The sequence below is a fragment of the Oncorhynchus clarkii genome, chromosome 33 (assembly GCF_045791955.1).
Source record: "Oncorhynchus clarkii lewisi isolate Uvic-CL-2024 chromosome 33, UVic_Ocla_1.0, whole genome shotgun sequence".
Classification (NCBI taxonomy): Eukaryota; Metazoa; Chordata; class Actinopteri; order Salmoniformes; family Salmonidae; genus Oncorhynchus; species Oncorhynchus clarkii.
In genome coordinates, this window is record NC_092179.1 from 15,340,827 (window position 1) to 15,367,994 (window position 27,168).

General features: G+C 41.3%; 2 protein-coding genes across 5 annotated transcripts; one reads left to right on the forward strand and one right to left on the reverse strand.

Moving 5' to 3' along the window:
• Positions 1-373: 373 nt before the first annotated feature.
• LOC139392596 (translation initiation factor eIF2 assembly protein-like) lies at positions 374-10,645 on the reverse strand. Its single transcript, XM_071140685.1, has 13 exons — positions 10,544-10,645; positions 10,029-10,100; positions 9,454-9,514; positions 9,283-9,315; positions 9,074-9,169; positions 8,847-8,953; positions 2,802-2,853; positions 2,632-2,707; positions 2,338-2,460; positions 2,232-2,260; positions 1,993-2,121; positions 1,680-1,817; positions 374-1,316 (listed from the first exon to the last, which is right to left on the reverse strand). Exons 1-13 carry the CDS (start codon positions 10,615-10,617, stop codon positions 1,260-1,262), a joined length of 1,047 nt encoding a protein of 348 aa, XP_070996786.1. The 5' UTR covers positions 10,618-10,645; the 3' UTR covers positions 374-1,259.
• Positions 10,646-10,804: 159 nt separating this feature from the next.
• On the forward strand, positions 10,805-14,831 carry LOC139392597 (ADP-sugar pyrophosphatase-like). 4 transcript variants are annotated; one of them, XM_071140687.1, is made up of 9 exons: positions 10,805-10,933; positions 12,424-12,484; positions 12,588-12,655; positions 12,746-12,795; positions 12,870-12,977; positions 13,111-13,206; positions 13,442-13,554; positions 13,781-13,834; positions 13,993-14,831. In XM_071140687.1, the coding sequence occupies exons 2-9, from the start codon at positions 12,434-12,436 to the stop codon at positions 13,996-13,998; spliced, it is 546 nt and encodes a 181-aa protein (XP_070996788.1). In that variant the 5' UTR covers positions 10,805-10,933; positions 12,424-12,433; the 3' UTR covers positions 13,999-14,831. The 4 variants fall into 4 exon arrangements, 2 of the variants coding, with proteins under 2 accessions (XP_070996788.1, XP_070996787.1); XM_071140686.1 differs by lacking the exon at positions 10,805-10,933 and adding an exon at positions 11,930-12,064; XR_011629714.1 differs by having other exon boundaries at positions 13,442-13,834; positions 13,993-14,226.
• The last annotated feature ends 12,337 nt before the right edge of the window (positions 14,832-27,168 follow it).

Consider the following 27,168-nt stretch of genomic DNA (forward strand, 5'->3'; position numbering starts at 1 on the left):
TATTCTATCCAACAATGCTTTGCTATCGCATTTTACTTACTAGGCTATACACTAGTGGTAACTATTCAAGACAAAACAGAACATCCAGGCATTCCATCCTAACGGAAATGCGTTTCACGTGAATGGTGATGTTGTTATGCCAGACCACTGTCTCTGCCCAGGACAGCTCACCATCTCCGATGGTTCTCATTTTAGGTAAACAACTCCCCCAAGTGGACCCTAATAAAAATGCACTACTCTCTTTCTCAACCTGCTAGTCTAATCATTGGTGGAAAATTCCATTCTACTTTTTTAATCACATCCACTGTAGAGAAATGTAATAATCTACCAGTGAAAGTAGTATGCCTTCTATTTTAGTCTACACAAAAACAGATTAACAACAAAGAGCACACACCAGCAATTTATTACCCAATCAGAACACCTCTCTTTGCCAGCACATAGAAAATAAACAAATGATAAGAATCAAAACTAATTCTACAATAACATAGAACTATAACGACCAGAGAGAGTAAGTAAGGAACTGGAATGTTTGAAATACTGTTTCACAGAGACTTCATGAGTAAACCTTTGTATTGCTATTACATACAGATGTGTGTCTAACGAAACCATCAGAAAGCACATGGAAAAGTGTGCATTTGGTGTGTGTGAAGAGAGAAAGTCCAGTGGATTAAGTCAGAAAACTCTGACCCTTTGGGTATCTCCCTCAGAAATTGCAATCCCATGATGTACCTGCTATACACACAAACTAAGACACGTCTCTTCCCCAGGACTGTATTATAAATTTGAGCATTCTTTATTCCTATACACAGACTCGTGTAACAGACTCCCCTTTACCTTTACACAATGTTAAGTTACAGTATTTATATTTACATTAGACACACTGGGCCAATAGAACAGGGGCACTGCTTAGAACTCCTCTTAAATACACACAACCATGAGATTTAATGGGACTTTTACAGTGTTGCAGGTAGAAATGTACCGCATAGAGCGGTCATGATGCTTTTCTCCTCATTATGGTTTGTTGTTTGTTCTATTCAAAACATTTATATCTGCAGCATTCTGGATTGGTCTAAGGTGATGACCAAAAGTATATGGATTCCATCAGAAGATTCAAGAACTGATAAGGACAAACCTCCATGTGTATAGTGGTCTCTGTGCTAACCGCTAACGCTAGCCTTACAGTTTTAGGGTTATTGTTATGCTAGGCTAACAGTCTGAGGGAACAGTCACCGTGTAGAGACCCTGCTCCTCAGGGGCTGTCACTGTCGTACCTCTTCCTCCACCTCTTCCTCAGAGTCCTCTTGCTGGCGTTTCTTCTGCAGCAAAGAGGGAAAGTGTGAGATAATAAAAACTAATGCCGGGCTCTCGAGTGGCGCAACGGTCTAAAGCACTGCATCTCAGTGGTTGAGGCATCACTACAGACACCCTTGTTCGAATCCAGGCTGTATCACAACCGGCCATGATTGGGAGTCCCAGAGGGCGGCATACAATTGGCCCAGCGTCATCTGGGTTTGGGCGATGTAGGCCGTCATTATAAATAAGAATTTGTTCTTAACTGACTTGCCTCGTTAAATAAAGGTTAAATACAACATTTTAATTGTAAGATGGTTGTGGAGATTGCCACAGGGTTGTTATAAGACAATCTTAAATTGTGTGAACACCACTGCACTGGTTCTCACCAGTTTGAGGAAGTCGATGAGTTTGTATGCGTCCTCGCCAGTGGAGAGGTCCACAAAGTCCCTAGGGATCCGGTAGCTCAGACAGGGACTGGGCTGCACCGTCACATCACTGGTGGTGTAGCGGAACACAGGAGCTTCCTACAGATACAGACACCACAAACTGGTGTTAACAAAGGGCCTTCCTACAGATACAGACGTACCACAAACTGGTGTTAACGGGATAATAAGCGCAGAAAGACTTTCACACATGAACAAACATACACATGCATATGCACAACAAAGCCACAGCCTGTGTCACATATTTGTCACTGACCTGCTGGGCTGTGTCACCCTCCTCTTGATTGGCTGACAGGCTGTTCCCGGAGGTAAGCTCCTCCCACGTGAACAGCAGTGAATCTGTCACCTCACCAAAGGGGTTGAGATCGATCAGCCACACCTTCCCCTGTCAAACACACACAGGGTCAAAGATGCCCATACTCATAGAAAAGCTTTGGCTACAACCAAACAGAGGCAGGAAATAATGTCTGGAAAAGTAAATGACAAAATACTTACCCAGCTATCTCTGTAGACATCCAACACAACTGTAAAACAGAAAATATATTGCATTACTCTTATTACAATATATTCTAATTATCACATCACACTGAATCCCACTCACAGTCCTCATCCAGGAACTGATACTGGACGTGTTGGCTGAAGAACTCCTGGATGGAGTGGCAGATCTGGGCTTCCTGCTTAGAGATGTGGTGGTAGTACTGGGTATAGTCTCTCTGGGAGATACCTAAAGAACACACACACAGCTCTCAGAACAGATCTTCAGTCCACACAACAGCCCTAACGCTTGCCACACTGTCTTGGGAACAGTGCACGTGAACACAGGCTCTCTGAATGTGGCTGAGGGAGGGTGAGAGTAAAGGTGAATGGTGTGTTAACCTCTTCCTACAGTACTTACCAATCAGCTTGTTCTCTTTGATGAAACACCTGAACTCCCCACCAGGTAGCAGCTCACTCCACTTCCTCAGGACCAGCTGAACTCAGGGGTATAACACAACACTATTAAATAGTGGGAAGGTGTGTGTGTGTGGAAAAGAGAGTGAATGAAGGTGAGTGCGTGTTAAATACCTCATAGTTTATGGCTGGATTTGGAGAATCCTCGTCACTGCTGTGAAGGAATCTGTAGAGGGAGATTGGAACAGTGACCATTCGGTTCTAGACTCACATTAAACTCACACACACTTGCATTCACACAAATACAAGCGCTTCACACACATGCACACTTAACAAATGCTCCTCATTGGCCCCTTCACAGTTGAAAGTTCAGTACTAATTCAAGTTCTGTATTAAGTATTCCACCATGCCAGAGCTGTCTGCCAACTGGGCCCATTATCAGAGCGCCCCAATGGGAGCAGTACATCTATGATGAAGCGATCTCACCAAACCTCTTCCCAGCCCACTGCTGTCAGAAAGGCTGACTCACTGCCTGCAGTGTTTTTCACAGCGGGTAGAAAACCCATCTGTACTGAACAAAAATATAAAACGCTACCATTTCAAAGATTTTGTTGAGTTACAGTTCATATAAGGATTGAAATATATTGAAATAAATTCATTATGCCCTAATCTATGGATTTCACATGACCGGGCAGGGGCGCAGCCATGGGTGGGCCTGGGATGGCATAGGATGTGGAGGTCCTGGGCTGGTGTGGCTACACATGGTCTGCTGTTGTGAAGCCGGATGGACGTGCTGCCAAATTCTCTAATATGACGTTGGAGGCGGCTTATGGTAGATAAATGAACATAAAATCATCTGGCAAAGGCTTTGGTGGATATTCCAATTGTATGCTCCTTCAAAACTTGAGACATATGTGACACTGTGTTGTGTGACAAAACTGCACATTTTAGAGCAGCCCTTTATTGTCCCCAGCACAAGGTTCACCTGTGTAATAATCATGCTGTTTAATAATCTTGATATGCCACATCTGTCAGGTAGCTGGATTACCTTGACAAAGGATAAAATGCCCACTAACAGGGAAGCAAACAAATTTGAACACATAATTTGAGAAAAGCTTTTAGTGCACATGGAACATTTCTGGGATCTTTTATTTCAGCTCATTTTCATGCAAATGACTGCCGGTATCACGGTAATTGACCGTTAACGAAAATAAACACGTCTAGCATCTCCAGGCCTCCACTCATACAAGCCGCTGATCTACATTTTTTAAAAGTATAACAAATCCATTTAATAAACACCATCACAATAAATCCATTATTTATTTTAGGCAGGTCTAAAGAAACATTATGATATGAAGAAAATGTGTATCTCAGAAGAACAGAATATGAGTCAGCTATCTAGCTATGCACCATGACCTACGTTGCTAGTTCATTTAGCAGACAAGATATGCTTATAAGTCTTGTGCCATTATTTTAAGTAAGAATAATATAATTTTATTTAGCTGAATAAAATAGAAAGGACATTTTTACCAAGAACGCATATAAAGTGGCTGGGAGCGTAAAAGTGAACATTTGAAACAGGCCCTATACACTAGATTGAGAGTTATTTTGCAACTTTAGTTGTGAATGACACAAACCTTAAAATGTCTTAGAAATCAAAACAAATATGGGCTCCATGATGCGACTATAGGCTATTGATGTGAGAAAGTAGCAAAAAGCTTGCCTCAGGCTGCACACGCTGTTCTCTCATCCAGTATCATCATATTTTCACCCATCAAGTCCAACTTTACTGGTCGCGTACACATATTTTGCAGATATTATCGCGGGTGTAGCAAAACGCTTACAGTTGAAGTCGGAAGTTTAGATAAACTTGGGTTGGAGTCATTAAAACTTGTTTTTCAACCACTCCATTAAACTATAGTTTTGGCAAGTCGGTTAGGACATCTACTTTGTAAATGACACAAGTCATTTTTACCAGCAATTGTTTACAGACAGATTATTTCACTGTATCACAATTCCAGTGGGTCAGAACGTTACATACACTAAGTTGACTGTGCCTTTAAACAGCTTGGACAATTCCAGAAAACGAGATCATGGCTTTAGAAGCTTCTGATAGGCTAATTGACATCATTTGAGTCAACTGGATGTGTACCTGTGGATGTATTTCAAGGCCTACCTTCAAACTCAGTGCCTCTTTGCTTGACATCATGGGAAAATCAAAAGAAATCAGCCAAGACCTCAGAAAAAAAATTGTAGACCTCCACAAGTCTGGTTCATCCTTGGGAGCAATTTCCAAACTCCTGAAGGTACCACGTTCATCTGTACTAACAATAGTACGCAACTATAAACACCATGGGACCACGCAGCCGTCATACCGCTCAGGAAGGAGACGCGTTCTGTCTCCTAGAGATTAACGTACTTTGGTGCGAAAAGTGCAAATCAATCCCAGAACAAAAGCAAAGGACCTTGTGAAGATGCTGGAGGAAACAGGTACAAAGGTATCTGTATCCACAGTAAAACGAGTGGACACTGCTCCAAAACCACCAAAACCGAAATCACAAGCCTGCTATTCAGTGGAAAGGGTGTATTTAAGGGTCTGGGTTTAAGGGTTTAAGGGTCTCTTTTCCATGCTTTGGTGTCCTTTCTAATGTTGAATACACTGGCCATACTGTCAATCCAGCATGATTTCTGCCACTTTCAAAACAACTGGAAAATCGGTACTGGGAAATCTCAGACTTCAGTGAGTTCAAAACAACTGGGAAGTCTGGGGGAAAAAATGTGTTCCTACTGGGAAAATTTCCGGCCTGAAGATCACTGACGTCATGATTCAGCCTTGTTTATCCCCCCCCCCAGAGTTCCCAGTTGTCTTGAAAGTACCATATATCCAGAATTGCAGACTTTGATGACAAAGTTTGATGACATAATTATCCCACAAGAAGGACCATTGCGCCACCTTCTAATTCAAGTGAGCACAGCACAACAAGGTGTCCCAAAATGTCTTATATGCTGCTGCTGAATAAATTATGTAATATGCCAGGGAGATAGGTATACTGTAGCATACCTATCTCCCACTTAATACTAAGTGTATGTTGTGTAGTAAGCTGTTAGTAGCCCATGTGCCTCACATGCTAATAATTTGGTCATTTTTCCAAATTATTCAAAGTAAAGGTACACTTGTATTTGGGGAGTTTCTCCCATTCTTCTCTGCAAATCCTCTCAAGCTCTGTCAGGTTGGATGGGGAGCATCACTGCACAGTATTTTCAGGTCTCTCCAGAGATGTTCGATTGGGTTCAAGTCCAGGTTCTGGCTAGGCCACTCAAGGACAATCAGAGACTTGTCCTGAAGCCACTCCTGCGTTGTCTTGGCTCTGTGGTTTGGGTCGTTCTCCTGTTGGAAGGTGAACCTTCACCCCAGTCTGAGGTCCTGAGCGCTCTGGGGCAGGTTTTCATCAAGGATCTCTCTGTACTTTTCTGCGTTCATCTTTCCCTCGATCTTGACTAGTCTCCCAGTCCCTGTCGCTGAAAAACATCCTCAAGGCGTAATGCTGCCACCACCATGCTTCCCCGTAGGGATGGTGCCAGGTTTCCTCCAGAAGTGATGCTTGGCATTCAGGCCAAAGAGTTCAATCTTGGTTACATCAAACCAGAGAAACTCTGGAGCTCTGTCAGAGTAGCAATCGGGTTCTTGGTTACCTGCCTGACCAAGGCCCTTCTCCCCCGATTGCTCAGTTTGGCCGGGTGGCCAGCTCTAGGAAGAGTCTTGGTGGTTCCAAACTTCTTCCATTTAAGAATGATGGAGGCCACTTTGTTTCCAATGGTGCAGATATTTTTTGGTACCCTTCCCCAGATCTGTGCCTCAACACAATCCTGTTCTAGAGCTCTAAGGACAATTCCTTTCAACCTCATGGCTTGGTTTTTGCTCTGTCATGCACTGTCGACTGTGGGACCTTATAAAGACAGGGGTGTGCCTTTTGAAATCATGTCCAATCAATTAAATTTACCACAGGTGGACTCCAATCAAGTTGTAGAAACATCTCAAGGATGATCAATGGAAACAGGATGCACCTGAGCTCAATTTTGACGCTCATAGCAAAGGGTCTGAATACTTATGTAAATGTGATCTTTTTTTGTTTTTTTTTAATACATTTGCAAAAATGTCTAAAAACCTGTTTTCACTTTGTCATTATGGGTTACTGTGTGTAGATTGATGAGTATTTATATTTATTGAATCAATTTTATAATAAGGCTGTAATGTGACAAAATGTTGAAAAAGTCAAGGGCGCTGAATACACTGTATATAGGATGAGCCTTAACTAGAATACAGTATATACACATATGAAGAGGGTAAAACAGTATGTAAACAATTACTCTCAATTGAATCATGTCTTTACTAATATGTCAAATTTGTTTCGATTTAGAATGGCCCATTATAAAATGGGTAAGAACAGGGGCAGGGGGAAAAGAAGTCATCCGTATGCACTCGAATAGCGAATAGAGGCCACTTTCCCACGGTTCGTTTTTCAATTATGCGTGTAGGCTACTCCTGTTTTATAGCGGAGCATGTGCTTCATATTAGCAGCTGAGAAATAAATATAGTAGCAGCTGGAATCCTCCTCTTTTTTAGTGCCAACCATCAAAACTCCACACATCAACCACTGTTTGAGGAGCATTCAGCCTCTCACTGCGCGACAGGTGATATTCCCCCCAAACTGAAATTTGTTCGGGAACATCGATAGTAACATGTTTTCCCAACTAAAGATATTGAATTAAACTGTTTACGCCCTATCTCTGAGAAAGGAAGGAGAGAGAGAGAGAAGGCACACAGTGGTGAGATATTCTGTAGTTAAAGGTATAAAAAAATATAAAAAATTCCCCATTATTCAAAATCAAATTCACTATAATTGTAGGCTAACTCTGTAAGTCGCCCTGCACAATCAGTGGCCTATATGTTCTCGCCTAGACTCATGGATAGAGGGTTTGGAGAATAGCGTAAGGTCCATTCAGTAGGCATAATAATACAGTCCACACTCAAAGGCATAACTAGAATTTGTTTAATTTTATAAGCTAGACCTATTATGCAACAAAGACATAAAAAATGTTATAGTGCATAATATGCGGTAGGCTATTAGACTATGTATTGTATAAAAAGCACAAACATTTCAATTAATTTTTGGGGGGGAGCTTGGGCTCATATATATGGGTGTTATATATGGGTGTTTCGAATGAATCATCACCTTAGAAAGCGCTGTCCATTTTGTGATCATCACAGTGAGGTGAGTTTTAAAAGCACATACTGTTTTGATAAGTGTTTGATGTGATTTTCCATTGTATTTGCATTGATGTCAGAGTGGTTAGAGGAACAATAGAGGACAATAGAGGACTGAGTCCATTAGGACCTGATGGAGGGACAATAGAGCCCTGAGTACCAGCCCATTAGGACCTGATGGAGGGACAATAGAGTCCTGAGTACCAGGCCATTAGAACCTGCTGGAGGGACAATAGAGCCCTGAGTACCAGACCATTAGAACCTAATGGAGGGACAATAGAGCCCTGAGTACCAGACCATTAGAACCTGATGGAGGGACAATAGAGCCCTGAGTACCAGACCATTAGAACCTGGTGGAGGGACAATAGAGAGGGCCCTGAGTACCAGACCATTCATAACTGATGGAGGGACAATAGAGTCCTGAGGACCAGACCATTACAACCTGATGGAGGGACAATAGAGCCCTGAGTACCAGGCCATTAGCGAGCTGATGGAGGGACAATAGAGCCATGAGTACCAGACCATTAGGACCTGGTGGAGGGACAATAGAGCTCTGAGTACCAGCCCATTAGGACCTGGTGGAGGGACAATAGAGCCCTGAGTACCACTCCATTAGGACCTGATGGAGGGACTATGGAGCCCTGAGTACCAGACCATTCATAACTGATGGAGGGACAATAGAGTCCTGAGGACCAGACCATTACAACCTGATGGAGGGACAATAGAGCCCTGAGTACCAGGCCATTAGCGAGCTGATGGAGGGACAATAGAGTCCTGAGTACCAGGTCATTAGGACCGGATGGTCGTTAGTGAGTTGGGTACTATCAACACATGTCCAGAGTGCATAATAGGAAATTATTGTGACTCAACGGTCACGTGGAATTTGATAATACGGTCACCGCAACAGCCCAAGTGAGAATGTGATAGTGTGAGTGAGTGGAGGGGATTCTTACGGCTGTGTGAGGTCGTGGGTGATGAAGTCAGAGCTCTTGAAGAGCAGGAAAATATCGCTCAGACTCTGACACTGCAGGGAGCTGTTCAGAGCAATCCAGTTAGCATCCTGCAAGAGAGAAGGAAACACACACACACACTTATTCACTCAAAATTACCACTCAGACAGACACACTGTTGACAGTATTTTAACCTTATATTGGTGGCGTTAGAGGGTTGTGTCTCTCACCCGCGGTGCACTCCAGTTCAGTTTGGGAAAGACACACCCACCTAGGGTGTTGATGGCCTTCAGCACTTTAGAGTGGAATTCTGGAAACTCTGGAGCCTGGAACACAAAGCATCACAACAGATCTTCACTGTATGCATATCATTTTACAAACTTGACAAAACGTATATGCAGATGGGTTGATCATATTTCACATTATCTACATTACTTACTGTTACAGTGGTGGTTGTCTCATCATCTGACCACTAATTTTGTTGAGAGAAGAAAATATAATCAATCAGTAAATCAAACAGCCAAGCACTGAGCATAAAGTCTGCCTACTCAGTCTCTACTTTACTAGAGAGCCGAGATGGAGTGCACCTCTATGTCTGGAGCAAAATTACCTGAATGTCTTCCTCCTCTGAGTCACTGTTGTTGGTCTGATTATGCTGAGTGTTGTTGTCCCTGGTATGAGGAGAGATTTTATCAGGAAGTATAAGGGCAATTCCATGGTAACGGAATTACGCTGAGACTAAGATTTTTCATTTTAAAATGTATACCAAACAAGAACCATTGATTTCTATAGTTTAAAAAAAACTCTGAACTCTATACACAAGGACTACTTTCAACAATTTCCATTGAAAATTCTACAAAAACACATTTACAGGAAGAACTATGCAGATACAAAGTTTGGCAACAGAATAAAACTGAGGGAGATTTTACCAAAACTATGCTACCACTTTGCATCGGCAGTTATATTTTTTTTACTGTGTAAATTGTTCAAAGTATCGTGCATAACGTTTTATGATTTGTTAAACTTTGAAAATCCGTTTTTTTTGTTTGTTTTGGGTATACATTTTAATTTTAAAATTGGTGTCTCTGAGTAATTCTGTTAGCATGGAAATTGCCCATAAATTATAGTGTATGGGAATAGATACAGGACACTAGATGTATGTGCTTTATGGGTAAGTATGCTTACCCTCCAGAAACTACTAGTGTTCCATCGTCCAGCAAATAATCTATTACATTCTGAGGCAGTGGGAGAATCAAACTGAAAAAAGATAACACCAAACATTAGGCCTACATAACAAACTATCAGACTAGTATTAACAAAAGATAAGAGACCTGAAAACAAACAGTCTCAAAAGGTAGAGATTGATCTGATTCAATATCAATGACAATATCATCACAGAAGCAGTTAACACCTGGCACTTCTATCCAATTCAAATGTTTAATAACAGTAAAGGACAGGTGTGGTTTGTGAGAATTGACAATTAGCTGACAAAAGTAGTTTGGCTGTGTTACAATATCAGACGCACACGGGTATCACACACCCACAAGTGATATCATATTGGCTAACACAGCTTGCTAGCTAAACAGACAACTAACTAACTATACGTTAGCTACTCAAATTATAGCACAACCAGTGTTTATTTGATAGTGACGAGATCAACAACATAGCTGAGACTGTGCTGGTCAAGTTAAGGAGTTCACCTTTTGATAGTATGCTTCTTAAATATCGGATACCAGACCGAAAACTGACAATTTACAACTTGCTCCTTCTTCATACTGCAAATGATTTACCGGAAGTGAGTCCAACCACATAACAGTTCCCCTAAGAAAAAGGCGATTAATATTGGTTTCATGTAGTTTTCAACCTTTCCATAACACTAAAATTATAATGGCTTGTATTTATTATCGAGTTTTAATTTAATTATATTTCAGGTTAGGTTATCTGGAATGGTTGTAGACCTTCTCTAATGTATTATAATATTTTACAGAAGAGGGAGATTATTTGTGCGTTGCACACGTAGGCGTGATCAATGCTTTATTTATTTTTTACTTCTTTAACTTGACTTGTGACTAAAACCACTTCATCTTCATGTGAGTACTGCACATGTATCCAATTTAGAAGTAACTATGTTTTTTATTTTATTTTAATATATTGATGTGTTAAGAATATTTACATAACAGCATGCATGTGGGTTTTGCTAGGAATGAGCTAGCAGACTATGCTCCTCTCCATGGTGAAGGAAGTTTGAAGTTCATCAGAAACTTCCTTCACCATGGAGTGCAGTCTAGTTTAGTCCGCTAGAAATTAGCTTGGTAGCTAGCTAATTTAATTGTCTGATTAATCGGGCTGTAATAGACAATTACTTGGTATAGTATAGAGCTAACTAGTTAGCAAAATTACAGCCTCAAACGAATGCCTACAAAATAGTGTGAATGTTCTTTACAAGCCAGAATGTTGAATATAATTACATTAACTTGCTATACCGGTTTTCTGTGCGGTTTGTCAAAACTATTGTTTACCCGACATTTTACTGAGCTGGTAGTTGGTTCGGTTCAGCATCGAGATAAAGTTAGGTTTATGTGGGATATTAGGTTCTCTCGTCTAACTATTTAACCAAGCATGCCATGAAATGTGTGTATTCCGAATCTAAAAAAAAAAAGTTAAGATTGAAATTCGAATTAAAAAATGAAACAATGAAAACTTCACACACTAAAAAGTATGTAAATATTCTCCATCCACCCCGATTCAGAATGGCCCATGTAAAATGACCTAGGTGCCAAAGCGAACCATATAGAGGACACAGTATAAATCATAATACCCATAAAACCTTGCAGTCAAAAGGGAAATGGTTCCAATCGTTTTTCTGCCTTTAATTTTTCCCATAGGGGATTTGAGAAACACTTAAAATAAGGGCTGTGTTTTGTGTAGGCTTACCATGGCGTGACATTTTGATAACTGTTTAAATCTCTCTCCGACAAGATTACTTTTATCAATATAACGGATTTGTAGTCTTGAAAGAAGTCTACTTTGACTTTAACTAGCATTTTTTAATCTGAAAGTAAATAGATCAAAATACATTAAGAGCCACCTTGTCCGTGAGAGATTTGCATGTTTATCAAAACGTCATGCCAGGTTAAGCCTACATGAAACACAGACCTTATTTTAAGGGATTCTAAAATGAATGGTGGAAAAAAGATTGGTACTATTTCCGCAGACAACAGGTAGAGTACGTTTTTAAATGTAATTTTATTTAACATTCTGGCTTGTAAGGAACATTTACACATTTTTTTCAGGCATTTGTTTCAGGTTGTATATACCAATTACCTGTGTATTACAGCCTGATTAATAACATTAGTTAGCTAGCTGCTTCAGCCAATGCTGCTAGCAACTTTCTTGTGTTGGACAATAAAAGTTGGTAAAACTGGCCTGCGATGAAGTTTATGTATAATAAACGTAATGCATGCCTTATAACTATCAGCGTTGTACAAAGCTCTATTAATTATGAACTCTTGCATGTAATATTTTTTTTTCTGGATTTGGGCATACAAACTGAATCCTCCATCCATTTTCCTGAGAACAGTACTGGAAAGATGAGCAGCCCTCCCAAATCGACAACCATACCTCACATTGTAAAAGAGGAGGTAGATATGATACAATATCATGCACATTGTGTGGTGTAAATGTCAATATTACAAGAGTCTCTTGGTTTAGCTATATCACATTACTCAACGGTATTCTCTTCAGGTCATTGCATCTGGGAAATGGTTGAAACTTGAGAAGACCACCTATGTGGACCCTGTTGGAAACACAAGGTTTGGAACAGCTCAATGAGTTCCATAAGCGACTTTTGATAAACACTTTTTTCCCTTCTCCATTTTACAATACATTTTTTCTTTCAATAGAACTTGGGAGACTACGAAAAGGACAACTAGACAAGCCAATGCAGCAGATGGTGTGTGTACATACATTTCATACTGATGGATAAGCAGTGACATTATAGAAATTGATTCCTGAGTTATATTCCAGGTGTGGGGATCATCGCCCTCCTGAAGAGGACCCTCCACAAAGACTGCGTTGTCATGGTGAAGCAGTTCCGTCCACCAATGGGGTGCTGTACCCTAGAGTTCCCTGCAGGTGACATGGGTTTACGGTCACATCTCGAGAATCTGTTCAGACACAGTGTATGTATGCCTGTCATTGCTGTATTTTTCCTGCTGTGTTCTGATATCCATGTTTGCTGTCTGTGTGTGTTTTTGCTGTTGCTCAGGTCTGATTGACGAGGGTGAGAGTGCAGAGATTGCTGCTCTGCGAGAGCTGAAGGAGGAGACTGGTTACAAGGGGGAGGTGGTAGGAGTCACCCCAGGTAAGGTCTTATGAACACACACACACTCTCAAAACACAGGGCAGATTATGTCCATGTACCAGTTCCATCAGCGAAGACAAATTCAATATGCCTGTGATCTTCTGAGTGGCCAGTTTTACCATTGGGAATGTGAGAGTGCAGTATGATGTCAGTGACTAGTGGGGCAGTAACACACAGCAGATTACAAGTTTGAACTCCCCTTCATCCCCCCTTTCCTCTCCTCCTGACCTCACAGTGACCTGCTTGGACCCTGGCCTCTCTAACTGCACCACACAGATCGTCATGGTTAACATCAATGGAGACGACCTCGAAAACACCAACCCCACACAACAGCTGGGTAAGTTAGGGGTCACACTCTTGGAATGTTATGAATCTAGAACATGTTTTTTTATTGTCAAGCTGACATGTATTGTACATGTTTTTCCTGAACTTGTTCTTATTTCTCTGCTTTCCTCTCTCTTTTACTCGTTTCCAGGTGATGGAGGTAAATATTATTTTCTTTATCACATTTTGTTATTTCACTATTAGAATAACATTGAACTAAATCTTATTATGGCATCTGTTTTACTTCCAGAATTTGTTGAAGTTCTTCTTCTACCTCTTGATGAATTCCAGAGGGAAATTGATGGTGAGCAACAATTTGAAGTTTCTTCTTCACAATAACACAATTTTTAAGTCATAATGGAATCCAATTTGAGACAGAAAAGCATATTATTACTGTTGTTATATTCTGCTAGTGATTAGCTGAAGAGATCATATTTGCATGATCCCCCCCTCCTCATACAGACCTGATGAAGAAGGAGAAGATTGTGGTGGACTCTAAGGTTTACATCTACGGCATGGGGATGTCCCAGGCCTTCTTTAAACCCAATGAACTCCGAGTGCTCAAACAGTGAGAGAAGGATGGGGAGAGAAAGTAAAGTGGAGAGAGTAGACTAGATGGATGGGAATAGAGGGAGAGGGTATTAGGCTGCCGACTCCTTTTTTTTGTAGTCTCTCTGTTACACTACGAATATGGACTAAGCCAGGGACGAAACTGTCAACAGGGTGGCCATTTTGTGGCTTTAAGCTGTCATCTTGGGGATCAGGCCATGAGATTTATGGAGTGTTACCCTTGTATTATCCAAGACCCACCGCCTTTATCAGTATCCTCTCTTTTTATTGAGGTATGCGCCATACGTCCATGCACCTTTACCTGTGTGGATATTCATAATTAGGTACCATATTTGTGGTTAATGTGATATTACAAGCTGTCTGATAATACAAATTCTTACACTGATTGGAATAGAATTTCTAAATGACAACTGTGATTACATACTGGAACATTCCCAACTTTCACTAACTCGACTGACTGAGCTTCACTGTAAAATAACTTTTAAAAGGTACTGTTATAATAATGTGCCTTGAAAGATGTTACTCGCAACGGCAATACTTTTGTGCATGTCGGTGCATTTATGTTGACACCCATTAGTTCAAACCAATGCTCTGTTAGACCAAGGTACAGGTGTAGATGTCTCCTTACTGGTATAAAGCTGACATGCAGCTGATCCTCACATTTTATTGAGCAATTAACAGTAATTGAATTAATTAACTTGATGTCAATAAACATGTTATTCTTAAAGCAACATGTGGGCCTACTTTTCTTTTGACTCTTTTGCTATTCTCCTACTGACAAATAGGTGGCGCTGTACAAGCAAAAACACGTTGAACTTGATCCTAAGTAAATTCACCAAAGAAGAAGTAGCCAATAAACGCTTAGCTAGCTGTGTTATCAACAACAATAAATGCTAGACATCATATCGGTAATATGCAATAGTATTTAAAAAGGTGAATGTCTTCCAGCTAAATCCACAAGTGAAATTACGGGCTAGAGTTGTTTGGGTGCTCACGCTAGCATGTAGCATATACGCTAACATTTAGAGAACTTTATTTCTTTCGAAAAAGCAGGAAATGAATGATTGGACATGAGCAGGTTTTTTAAATTAATTTTTTATTATGAACACCACAAATACAGAAATATACAAACAAGAGTACATAAACCTTACAGACAGGTGTATTACATATCAAGATTAATTTTCAATTTGTTAAATACTTTTTATGGTGCCTATTGCTTTTTTGTTTTTACAGATAGAATTTCAAAATAGAACTGAAATGTTATCTTAAATAATGTGAAAAGGGGTTTGTTCTCTGCCCACTTCATTTTATGGATAAAGAATCTACCGTGAAAGATAAACAAATTAACAATGGAAGTTAAATCAGGGTCCATATCATTTGGATCAAAATAAAACATAATATCAGAGTCTATCAAATTAACATTAATAGTCGTTTATTTTCAAATAGAATCTAACTCACTCCAAAATCTTCTGACATAAGAACAGTCCCAAAATAAATGGTCAAGAGTTTCTGGGTCACAACCACAAAATACACATTTGTTAACAATAGCTATTTTAAATCTGTGTATAATAAAGGTCTTTACAGGGTAGATTCTATGAATGAGCATAGTTTCTTTTACATCCCTGATTTACCCCTACCAGCTAACCACTAGCAGCCTTGAAACACATCACATATACGCAGCTCAGCACATCAGTATTTATCCTACTGTTGAACAAAATCAAGATAAATCTTTACCATCACAATAGATATTGAACGTCTATATGTAACCGATGTGAAAGGGTTAGCAAGTTAGCGGGGTGCGCGCTAATAGCGTTTCAATCGGTGAATAAATAATTATCTGATATTATTCTGACATTTCACGTTCTTAAAATAAAGTAGTGATCCTAACTGAACTAAGACAGGGTATTTTTACTATGATTAAATGTCAGGAATTGTGACAAACTGAGTTTAAATGTATTTGGCTAAGGTGTATGTAAACTTCCGACTTCAACTGTATAATGGCTACCATGATATCCTGCAGGTTATGTCGGCAAATAATGTTCGGGCAGTTCAGTAAAAATTGAGCCATACCTTGAAATAAACTATTACAATAATCCGATTGGTATTTGACAATTTATTTTCTGTAAAACGTAGAGTATCATGTTGATGGAGTTGTTGTAGCTTGCTTAATAACGTTAGCGAGCTTTTTCCATCCCCAAACACCATGCTAGACACTGAGCTGGCAAACATCGTTTTTTTATCACTCTTCCACTATTGGTAGCAATCGTTTAGGGGTAAATTGAGTCCCGCATTATGACAGAAGCGCCAGGTGTTCGTCTGGCCCAGTCTACCCGACGTACTATCCTCACCAAGCGTTGTCTTACCATCTTCTCGGGCGCTGAATGGGGGTTCGCCCAGGGTGCCATACAAGCTAGAACCGCCACATACACTTAAAACAAATAGCCAAACCGAAAACTACTAAGATCAGTGAAATGTAGGCTAAACTGACAACGGAGTAATGGTCAGAAATCTCAACTAGCAAGCAAGTCGCAGCATTGAAGAACGCGAAGGGGGGGACAATTCTGTCGGGGAGTTTTAAGGCACAACACCGGTAAGTCATAAAAGGGATTCAGTACATACAGCCGATTGTAGTTGAGATGGTTAACTCCTTTTCATTCACAAAGCGGCAGGGTAGCCTAGTGGTTAGAGCGGCGGACTTGTAACTGGAAGGTTGCAAGTTCAAATCCCCGAGCTGACAAGGTACAAATCTCTCGTTCTGCCCCTGAACAGGCAGCTAACCCACTGTTCCTAGTCTCTAAAAGCCTTGATGTTCTTCAGTCCAAGGTAAGACAAATTGTAACCACATGACTGACTGACTAGGTATGACTAGGTTGGCTAACAGGCCTGACTGGTTAGCTGTTCGCAGAATTTGGGCAATTTTTCTAGAACTCCTGGTTGAGAGACATAGGCTGGTAATGTGGTATTGTGGCGGGGAGAGGAGGAAGCGGGGCCTGACGTATTTGAGTGGCAGCCGGACATGATGTGGTTACTCTCCCTAGGAGTGGCTGCTCTGCAAAGATGACTTGCAAGAGCACAGCACAGAATGCTCAATGAGGTTAAGAAGAATCCTTAAAGACTTGAAGAAATCTCTGGAACATGCTAAAATCTCTGTTGACGAGTCTACGATACATAAAACACTAAACAAGAATGGTGTTCATGGGAGGACATGCAAAGGGTAGCTACTTTGCAGAATCTCAAATATAAAATATATTTTGATTTGATTAACACTATTTTGGTTACTACATGATTCCATATGTGTTATTTCATAGTTTTGATGTCTTCACTATTATTCTACAATGTAGAAAATAGTAAAAAGAAAGAAACCCTGGAATGAGTAGGTGTGAACATTTTTGGCTGGTAATGTATAAACAAGGAATAAACTTATGTATAAACAAGGAAATGTAAGTTAAAACGTTTAAAAATAAATTGGTACCAAATCAAATCAAATCAAATCAAATTTTATTTGTCACATACACATGGTTAGCAGATGTTAATGCGAGTGTAGCGAAATGCTTGTGCTTCTAGTTCCGACAATGCAGTAATAACAAGTAATCTAACTAACAATTCCAAAACTACTGTCTTGTACACAGTGTAAGGGGATAAAGAATATGTACATAAGGATATATGAATGAGTGATGGTACAGAGCAGCATAGGCAAGATACAGTAGATGGTATCGGGTACAGTATGTACAAATGAGATGAGTATGTAAACAAAGTGGCATAGTATAGTATAAAGTGGCTAGTGATACATGTATTACATAAGGATACCGTCGATGATATAGAGTACAGTATATACGTATGCGTATGAGATGAATAATGTAGGGTAAGTAACATTTATATAAGGTAGCATTGTTTAAAGTGGCTAGTGATATATTTACATCATTTCCCATCAATTCCCATTATTAAAGTGGCTGGAGTTGAGTCAGTGTCAGTGTGTTGGCAGCAGCCACTCAGTGTTAGTGGTGGCTGTTTAACAGTCTGATGGCCTTGAGATAGAAGCTGTTTTTCAGTCTCTCGGTCCCAGCTTTGATGCACCTGTACTGACCTCGCCTTCTGGATGATAGCGGGGTGAACAGGCAGTGGCTCGGGTGGTTGATGTCCTTGATGATCTTTATGGCCTTCCTGTGACATCGGGTGGTGTAGGTGTCCTGGAGGGCAGGTAGTTTGCCCCCGGTGATGCGTTGTGCAGACCTCACTACCCTCTGGAGAGCCTTACGGTTGAGGGCGGTGCAGTTGCCGTACCAGGCGGTGATACAGCCCGCCAGGATGCTCTCGATTGTGCATCTGTAGAAGTTTGTGAGTGCTTTTGGTGACAAGCCGAATTTCTTCAGCCTCCTGAGGTTGAAGAGGCGCTGCTGCGCCTTCTTCACGATGCTGTCTGTGTGAGTGGACCAATTCAGTTTGTCTGTGATGTGTATGCCGAGGAACTTAAAACTTGCTACCCTCTCCACTACTGTTCCATCGATGTGGATAGGGGGGTGTTCCCTCTGCTGTTTCCTGAAGTCCACAATCATCTCCTTAGTTTTGTTGACGTTGAGTGTGAGGTTGTTTTCCTGACACCACACTCCGAGGGCCCTCACCTCCTCCCTGTAGGCCGTCTCATCGTTGTTGGTAATCAAGCCTACCACTGTTGTGTCGTCCGCAAACTTGATGATTGAGTTGGAGGCGTGCGTGGCCACGCAGTCGTGGGTGAACAGGGAGTACAGGAGAGGGCTCAGAACGCAACCTTGTGGGGCCCCAGTGTTGAGGATCAGCGGGGAGGAGATTTTGTTGCCTACCCTCACCACCTGGGGGCGGCCCGTCAGGAAGTCCAGTACCCAGTTGCACAGGGCGGGGTCGAGACCCAGGGTCTCGAGCTTGATGACGAGCTTGGAGGGTACTATGGTGTTGAATGCCGAGCTGTAGTCGATGAACAGCATTCTCACATAGGTATTCCTCTTGTCCAGATGGGTTAGGGCAGTGTGCAGTGTGGTTGAGATTGCATCGTCTGTGGACCTATTTGGGCGGTAAGCAAATTGGAGTGGGTCTAGGGTGTCAGGTAGGGTGGAGGTGATATGGTCCTTGACTAGTCTCTCAAAGCACTTCATGATGACGGATGTGAGTGCTACGGGGCGGTAGTCATACCAATGCTGATGTCTTCTGTTTGGGAGTGACAGACAATTTAGTGATTAATACGAGGTGCAATGCTGTGTCTTATAATAACATCTAATTCATTTAATAACGTTTAATTCACAAAGTAAGGTCTTGGTTGTGTTTTGATAGATATCACCATAATCATGGACAGAAAGCAACAGTTGGGTTTCTATGGTCTTTGTAATGGATACAGTAAAACAATTGTTAGATCTGTATAGTAACCCAAGTTATACAGTGCATTTGGAAATGATTCACTTCACTTATTCCACATTTTTTGATTTAGGTTACAGACTTATTCTAAAATGGATGAAACAAATCTTTTCCCCTCATCAATCTACACACAAAGGAAAAACAGGTTTGCTATGAGACTCGAATGTTTTTCAGTGGCAGGGGCTGGGACACTAGTTAGGATTGAGGGAAAGATGAACAGAGTAAAGCCCAGAGAGATCCTTGATGAAAACCTGCACCAGAGCGCCTAGGACCTCAGACTGGGACGAAGGTTCACCTTCTAATAGGACAATGACCCTAAGCGCACAACCAAGACAACGCAGGAGTGGCTTCGGGACAAGTCTCTGAATACCCTTGAGGGACCCAGCCAGAGCCTGGACTTGAACCCGATCGAACATCTCTGGAGAGACCTGAAAATAGCTGTGTCACGACGCTCCCCATCCAACCTGACAGAGCTTGAGAGGATCTGCAGAGAAGAATGGGAGAAACTCCCCAAATACAGTTGTGCCAAGCTTGTAGCGTCATACCCAAGAAGACTCGAGGCTGTAATCGCCGCCAAAGGTGCTTCAATAAAGTACTGAGTAAAGGGTCTGAATACTTATGTACATTTGATATTTCAGTTCTTTATTGGTAATGCATTTGCAAAAATGTCTAAAAATCTGTTTTTGCTTTGTCATTATGTTTTGATTTTTTGAATAAGGCTGTAACAAAATGTGGAAAAAGTCAAGGGGTCTGCATACTTTCCGAATGCACTGTAGTTAATTGTTTTTTAATATAACCAATATGCTTCCATATTAATTTAGAATCTATCCTCAAAATAGTTTAAGGATATTAATTAATAAATGAAATTAATCAATATGTCTTAAATTAATCCATTTGGGTGATGCTTTAGGTATTTTCATTTTCCACACGAGGACAACGAGGTCGGGGCCATACATTTTTGGTCCACCTCTTGTCCAATCCAAGGTCATTGTCCCCCCACCATCAGACTGATGCACTTTGTCTTTTCTAAGTGGCTGCTGGTTGTCAGTCAGGGCACTAAGGAGTGTGGCTCATGTCACAACATTCATTTGCACTATTTCGTCTGGTGTTGGCGACAGATCAAGCCGCTGCATCCTGTCATAAGAGAGAGAAAGTGTTTGGAATTCAACAGAGACGTAATAAGACCCCCTTCCCCACAAGGAAATACTGGTTGACCAGCCAATCTTACCGTTTCCTTCTCCAAAACATTAGTACTCCAAACGCTGCAACCAGCAAGATGGTTACTACCACACCACCTACACCTAGGATTTCCATTCAATGGGAACAAGAGAAAAACAAAACCATCAGGAGAAAGGACTCAGACTTACTTCCTATTATACTCCTTCTCTCCCTCCCTGTAATCTGTGTGGTAGCCTACTCACCCGCATATATGGCTGTAGCAGTGCTTCCATCTGAGAGTGAGAGAGAGAGAGAGAGACCGCATAAGTAATTAAAAGTCTTGAGTGATTCATGATTGGTAATAATGATCAAAGAATGATGCCAGGAAATGGTTGTAGTGAGTGTGTGGTTAGCATGGGAGTGAAGCCAGCTGAGGAGGAACACAGGAAGTTTTCTCTAAAGACTAGCATTGTCAAGCACAGCGGTTCCAAAACGAGGGGTCGCGACCCTAAGTGGAGTTACCGGATATAAAAATGGGGTTACAGGAAAATGTTCAATGTGTGGGGAGGCACCAGCACAGAAGCTCACATCAATACCTTTGTCAGATAACACTGTTAAACAAATAATGTATGTGATTGCTAGCATTCAAGAGGAAACTGAGTGAACGACTCAAACACTTCCCAGCTTATGCTCCAAATTAACGTTAGTTGTGAGAGCAGAGATGCCCATGCATTGACTTTTGCTCGCTATACATGTCGGACATAACGTTCTGTCTCACGATTACCAAGCATGAAACAGCACAGGGGATGTTCAGTGTGCTGCGTGGCTATATTGACGAAAAACAGATTCCATGTGATCGAATGGTGGGCTTTGCACAGATGGGGCTCCATCTATGGTGAGAAGGTGGGCAGGCCTCTGCACCCTAGTTATGAATGTCTCCCTCTGCCATATTGACGCATTGTATGATACACCAAAAGCAACTGGCGGCAAAAGACCTGAGCACAGAACTCGGGAGATATACTGCAGCAGGTAACTTTGATTGTGAACTACATCAAACCACATCCACTGCGAGCACGCCTGTTCACAAAACTATGTGGAGATATGGGATCAGAGCATGACAACGTTCTACTTCACACCAAGGCTTGGTGGTTATGGAGGGGAGTATTGGAAAGATTTTTCACATTGATGGAGTAACTGTTGTCATTCATAATGGATGTAACAAAAACAGACTTGGTTGAATTTCTGTGTAATGAAAAGAAAATGTGTCTCCTTGCCTATGTAATAGACACATTTGGGAAACTGAACAAACTGAACACAAGCATGCTGGGTGGGGAAATACAAAAACATTCTACAGATGACTGACCAAATCAGTGAATTCAGAGGAAAGACTTGTTATTGTAGAGTCTTTCAAAAGCCAACCATGTTTCTAACAGAAAACAGCATCAGTAAGGGAAAGGCCCCAAATAAAAAAGTAACATTGGCTGTTAATAACATTTGAATTCGATTTTTTTTCACATGGTTGGAGCCGTGAGAATTTTCAGATATCAAAATGGGGTCGTGGGCCAAAAAAAGTTTGGGAACCCCTGGTCTAGCATGAACAACAAAGAACAGTACACCAGAATGGAACAAAAACATATCTGTACTATTCAGTAGAGTGATATACTATGGGACAAGTCTCCTCACAGCCAACTGGATCCTCACTGGAGGCTGGGGTTCTGTTGGAGACACAGTAACTCTCTGATGGAGAAACAGTCTTCGTGAAGACAGAGGTCACCGCACTGGGCACTAATGTAAGGTCATCGATGATGGTGGTTGTCACTGTAACAGTAGTAATGACCTCTTGGTTCTCTGTGACAGGATCCAGGGTTAGGGGGCAAAGGTCAGAGCAACAGTTTTAACTGACCTGTCCAACCATACCTCACATTGATCATTAACATACGGCGAGAAGAAAGGCAGCAATTGATGAAAATTGGGAGGGACATACGCAGTATTGGAGATAAAAGTGAACTGGGAGTGGTTGGTCTTGGGCTAATTCTCTCTGTGGGCACTGAGAGGTGCACTATGGGAGATGGAGTCCTCTTGTGGGTTATTGAAGCTGTTGGGGGAGAGAGGATAAAAGAGGTCAGTCATAAGAAATCAATACAGCCAGGGCAGGGACTTACAGTGCCTTCAGAGAGTATTCACACCCCTTGAAATTTTACACATTTTGTTGTGTTACAACCTGAATTTAAAATTGATTGAATTAAAAATTTGTGTCACTGATCTACACACACCCCCATAGTATCAAAGGGTGAATTATGTTTTAAGAAATGTTTACAAGTGAATTTAAAATAAAAATCTAAAATGTTTTGAATGTTGCTTAGCCACATAAGTTGCATAGACTCACTCTGTGTGCAATAATAGCGTTTAAAAGGTCTAATGCAGCTGTTTTTAGCTTAATATCAAATAATTTCTGGGTAACAATAATTTCTGGGTAACTTACTGCGAAATGGTTAAAAGAAACCAAAATAGCAACAATTTTGCTAGGACTGTCTGGGAGTGGTCTGAGTCGGAGGGGGAAAGAACATTTGCTGTTAGTGGCAGAGGTTTGGAACTCTTTCTTATTGGTCTATTAACTAATTTACTGCATGGTGATGTCACCATGTAGGCCAAAACGTCATCCCTCCAAAACAGTTTGACATTTCAGACGGGCTTTTCAAACAGCTCCTACACTAAAAGGGTATTGACATCATTTTAACAGTATTATTCCAACCTAGCATGGAAATATACAGTACCAGTCAAAAGTTTGGACACACCTACTCATTCAAGGGTTTATCTTTATTTTTACTGTTTTCTACATTGTAGAATGATAGTGAAGATATAAAAATTATGAAATAACACATGGAATCATGTAGTAACCAAAAAAGTGTTAAACAAATCAGAAAATATTTTATATTTGAGATTCTTCAAAGTAGTCACCCTTTGCCTTGATGACAGCTTTGCACACTCTTGGCATTCTCTCAAACAGCTTCAGGAGATAGTCACCTGGAATGTATTTCAATTAACAGGTGTGCCTTGTTAAAAGTTAATTTGTGGAATTTCTTTCCTTCTTAATGCGTTTGAGCCAATCAGTTGTGTTGTGACAAAGTAGGGTTGGTATACAGACGATAGCCCTACTTGGTAAAAGACCAAGTCCATATTACGGCAAGAACAGCTCAAATAAGCAAAGAGAAATTAGTCCATCATTACTTCAAGGCATGAATGTCAGTCAATGCAGAACATTTAAAAAACGTTAAAAGTTTTTTTTTTTTTCAAAACCATCAAGCGCATTGATGAAACTGGCTCTCATGAGGACCGCCACAGGAAAGGAAGACCCAGAGTTATCTCTGCTGCAGAGGATAAGTTCATTAAAGTTACCAGCCTCAGAAATTGCAGCCTAAATAAATGCTTCACAGAGTTCAAGTAACAGACACATCTCAACATCAACTGTTCAGAGTAGAACGTAAATAAGGCCTTCATGGTCAAATTGCTGCAAAGAAACCACTACTAAAAAGGACACCAATAAGAATAAGAGACTTACTTGGGCCAAGAAACACGAGCAATGGACATTAGACCGGTGGAAATCAAATCAAATTTGATATTTTTGGTTCCAACTGCCATGTCTTTGTGAGACGCAAAGTAGGTGATCTCCGCATGTGTGGTTCCCACCGTGAAGCATGGAGGAGGAGGTGTGGGGGTGCTTGGCTGGTGACACTGTCAGTGATTTATTTAGAATTCAAGGCACACTTAACCAGCATGGCTACCACAGCATTCTGCAGCGATACACCATCCCATCCAGTTTGTGTTTAGTGGGACTATCATTTGTTTTTCAACAGGACAATGACCCAAAACATACCTCCAGGCTGTGTAAGGGCTATTTGACCAAGAAGAGAGTGATGGAGTGCTGCATGAGATGACTTGGCCTCCACAATCACCCGACCGCAACCCAATTGTGATGGTTTAGGATGAGTTGGACCACAGAGTGAAGGAAAAGCAGCCAACAAGTGCTCAGCATATGTGGGAACTCCTTCAAGACTTTTTCAAAAACATTCCAAGTGAAGCTCGTTGATAGAATATATTTTGATTTGTTTAACACTTTTTTGGTTACTACATGACTCCATATGTGTTATTTCATAGTTTTGATGTCTTCACTATTATTATACAATGTAGAAAATAATAAAACAAAGAAAAATCCTTGAATGAGTATGGGTGTCCAAACCTTTGACTGGTACAGTTTATATATTATCATTTTTTCCACTTAGACATTAAGGAGTATGTTGTGTAGATTGTTGACAAAAAAGACAATTAAATACATTTTAATTCCACTTTGTAACACAACAAAATGTGAAAAAAAGTCAAAGGGTGTGAATACTTTCTGATGGCACTGGAGGTCCCAGCCCAAGTTTTTTTTAAAACACCTGCACACAGAAACAGCTCAAAGCACAGAGAGAATCACATCGTGTACTCAGACAGTTGATAACTACAATCTGATCAATGTCAGTGGACCCTTTCCCTTAAGTCGGCGTTTCCCTAACCAAGGAGTGCACATTTTGGTTTTTCCCTAGCACTACACAGCTGATTCAAATAATCAACTAATCCTCACGTGTTGAATCAGCTGTGTACTGTTAGGGCAAAAACAAAAACGTGTAACCCTTGGGCTCCCGAGGACCGAGTTTGGGAAATGCTGCCTTAGGTCCATTGGCAATGTACAGAATGTTCCATGCAATGTTTCTTTACATAAACTGTGTCATACAGATCACGTACCCAAAAGGATAGGAGAGAAAGTGAAAGTTGTGGTGATGGATGACAAGAAGAGGAAAGGAGAGAGGATATTACTAATGTAGACTCAAGGGCGTTCGTCATGGTGGTCAGTTTCTTTTTAGTCTATGGTATTAAAATAAATCTGCACCCTTTCCCCTATGGTACTTTCCATTTTACTTTCAAACTTGTACTTATTTATTTTTTGAACTGCCTTATGTTCAAACCATACAGGAACATTATGGGAACGTTGTACAGCTACTAAAGTGTATTTAGGCGGTTTCACCCTACGTCTATGAGGTTAACAGAACACAAGTCCCATGCTAACCAATTGGCTAATTTCCCAGATATCAGAGATAATGATTCTCTCTCTCTGTCTCGCTCTGTCCTTCCCCAATTGGTAATTACAGTCCTGTCCCATCGCTGAAACTCTGTGCGGACTCGGGAGAGGCGAAGGTTGAGAGCCGTGCGTCCTCTGAAACACAACCCAGCCAAGCCGCACTGCTTCTTGACACAATGCCCGCTTAACCCGGAAGCCAGCCGCACCAATGTGTCGGAGGAAACACCATGCACCTGGCAACCGTGCCAGGGTGCACTGCGCCACAGGAGTCGCTAGTGCGCGAAGGGACAGGAACATCCCTGCCGGCCAAACCCTCCCCTAACCCGATCGACGTTGGGCCAATTGTGTGCCGCCCCATGGGTCTCCCGGTTGGCTGCGACAGAGCCAGGATCTCTAGTGGCACTGCTAGCACTGCGATGCAGTGCCTTAGACAACTTCGCAACTCTGGAGGCTCTCTACTGACAATTTAACCCAGTGTTTAACCCAAAAGGCTCAGACTTTTCTGTTTCCCTCTATGCGGGCTGGCACCCGTGTCTCCGGTGGACCTGCTCTGACTTGGAGGCAAGGCAAGGGCCTGGGTACTTTTCAGCTGTCATTTTATTTTTTACATTTAACCTTTATTTAACTATGCAAGTCAGTTAAGAACAAATTCTTATTTACAATGACGGCCTACCCCGGCCAATGCTGTACCAATTGTGCGCCATGCTATGGGACTCCCAATCCCGGCCCAGATGTGATACAGCCTGGATTCAAACCAGGGACTGTAGTGACGCCTCTTACACTGAGACGCAGTGCCTTAGACTGCTGCGCCACTCGGGAGCATTTACATAACAATGGCTAACCGTGAAATTTAACACCTTCATACAAACGCAACTATCTTGAATGATGCCGAGGTTGTTGATTCCGCTCACCACAAGTCTTTAGTGTCAAACTCCTGATGGAAACACTAGAGCTGACATTAACACTGGTGACATTAACACTGGTGACACCTTGGTGTGGGAGTAAGTCTAGATGGAAAAGTACCAATAAGGAACTGAGAACAACTCTATAGAGTTTTTATCTGCACTGTTTCTCTTTCACAGCCTGAAAACTAAACTAAAACTAGAAAGATGCTGGCTTTAATCTCACTGATCTCCCCTGACATGAAACTCACTACAACCATTTCCTGCCATCCCGCTTTGGCAATTATTAACAACATTCAGGAATGTCTCTTCTTCTCTCTCTGGCAGACAGGCAGGCAGGCATGCATGCAGACAGGCAATACTCACGTACTAAAGAATCAGCCAGACAATACACACATTTGTTCCAAATATCTAGTCTCATACCTGCTCTTTATATGTAAATGATATGCATTACAGATGTAGTCTATAGTTATTGCATAATTGGAATACCTGATCTTATAGGTGTGGCTT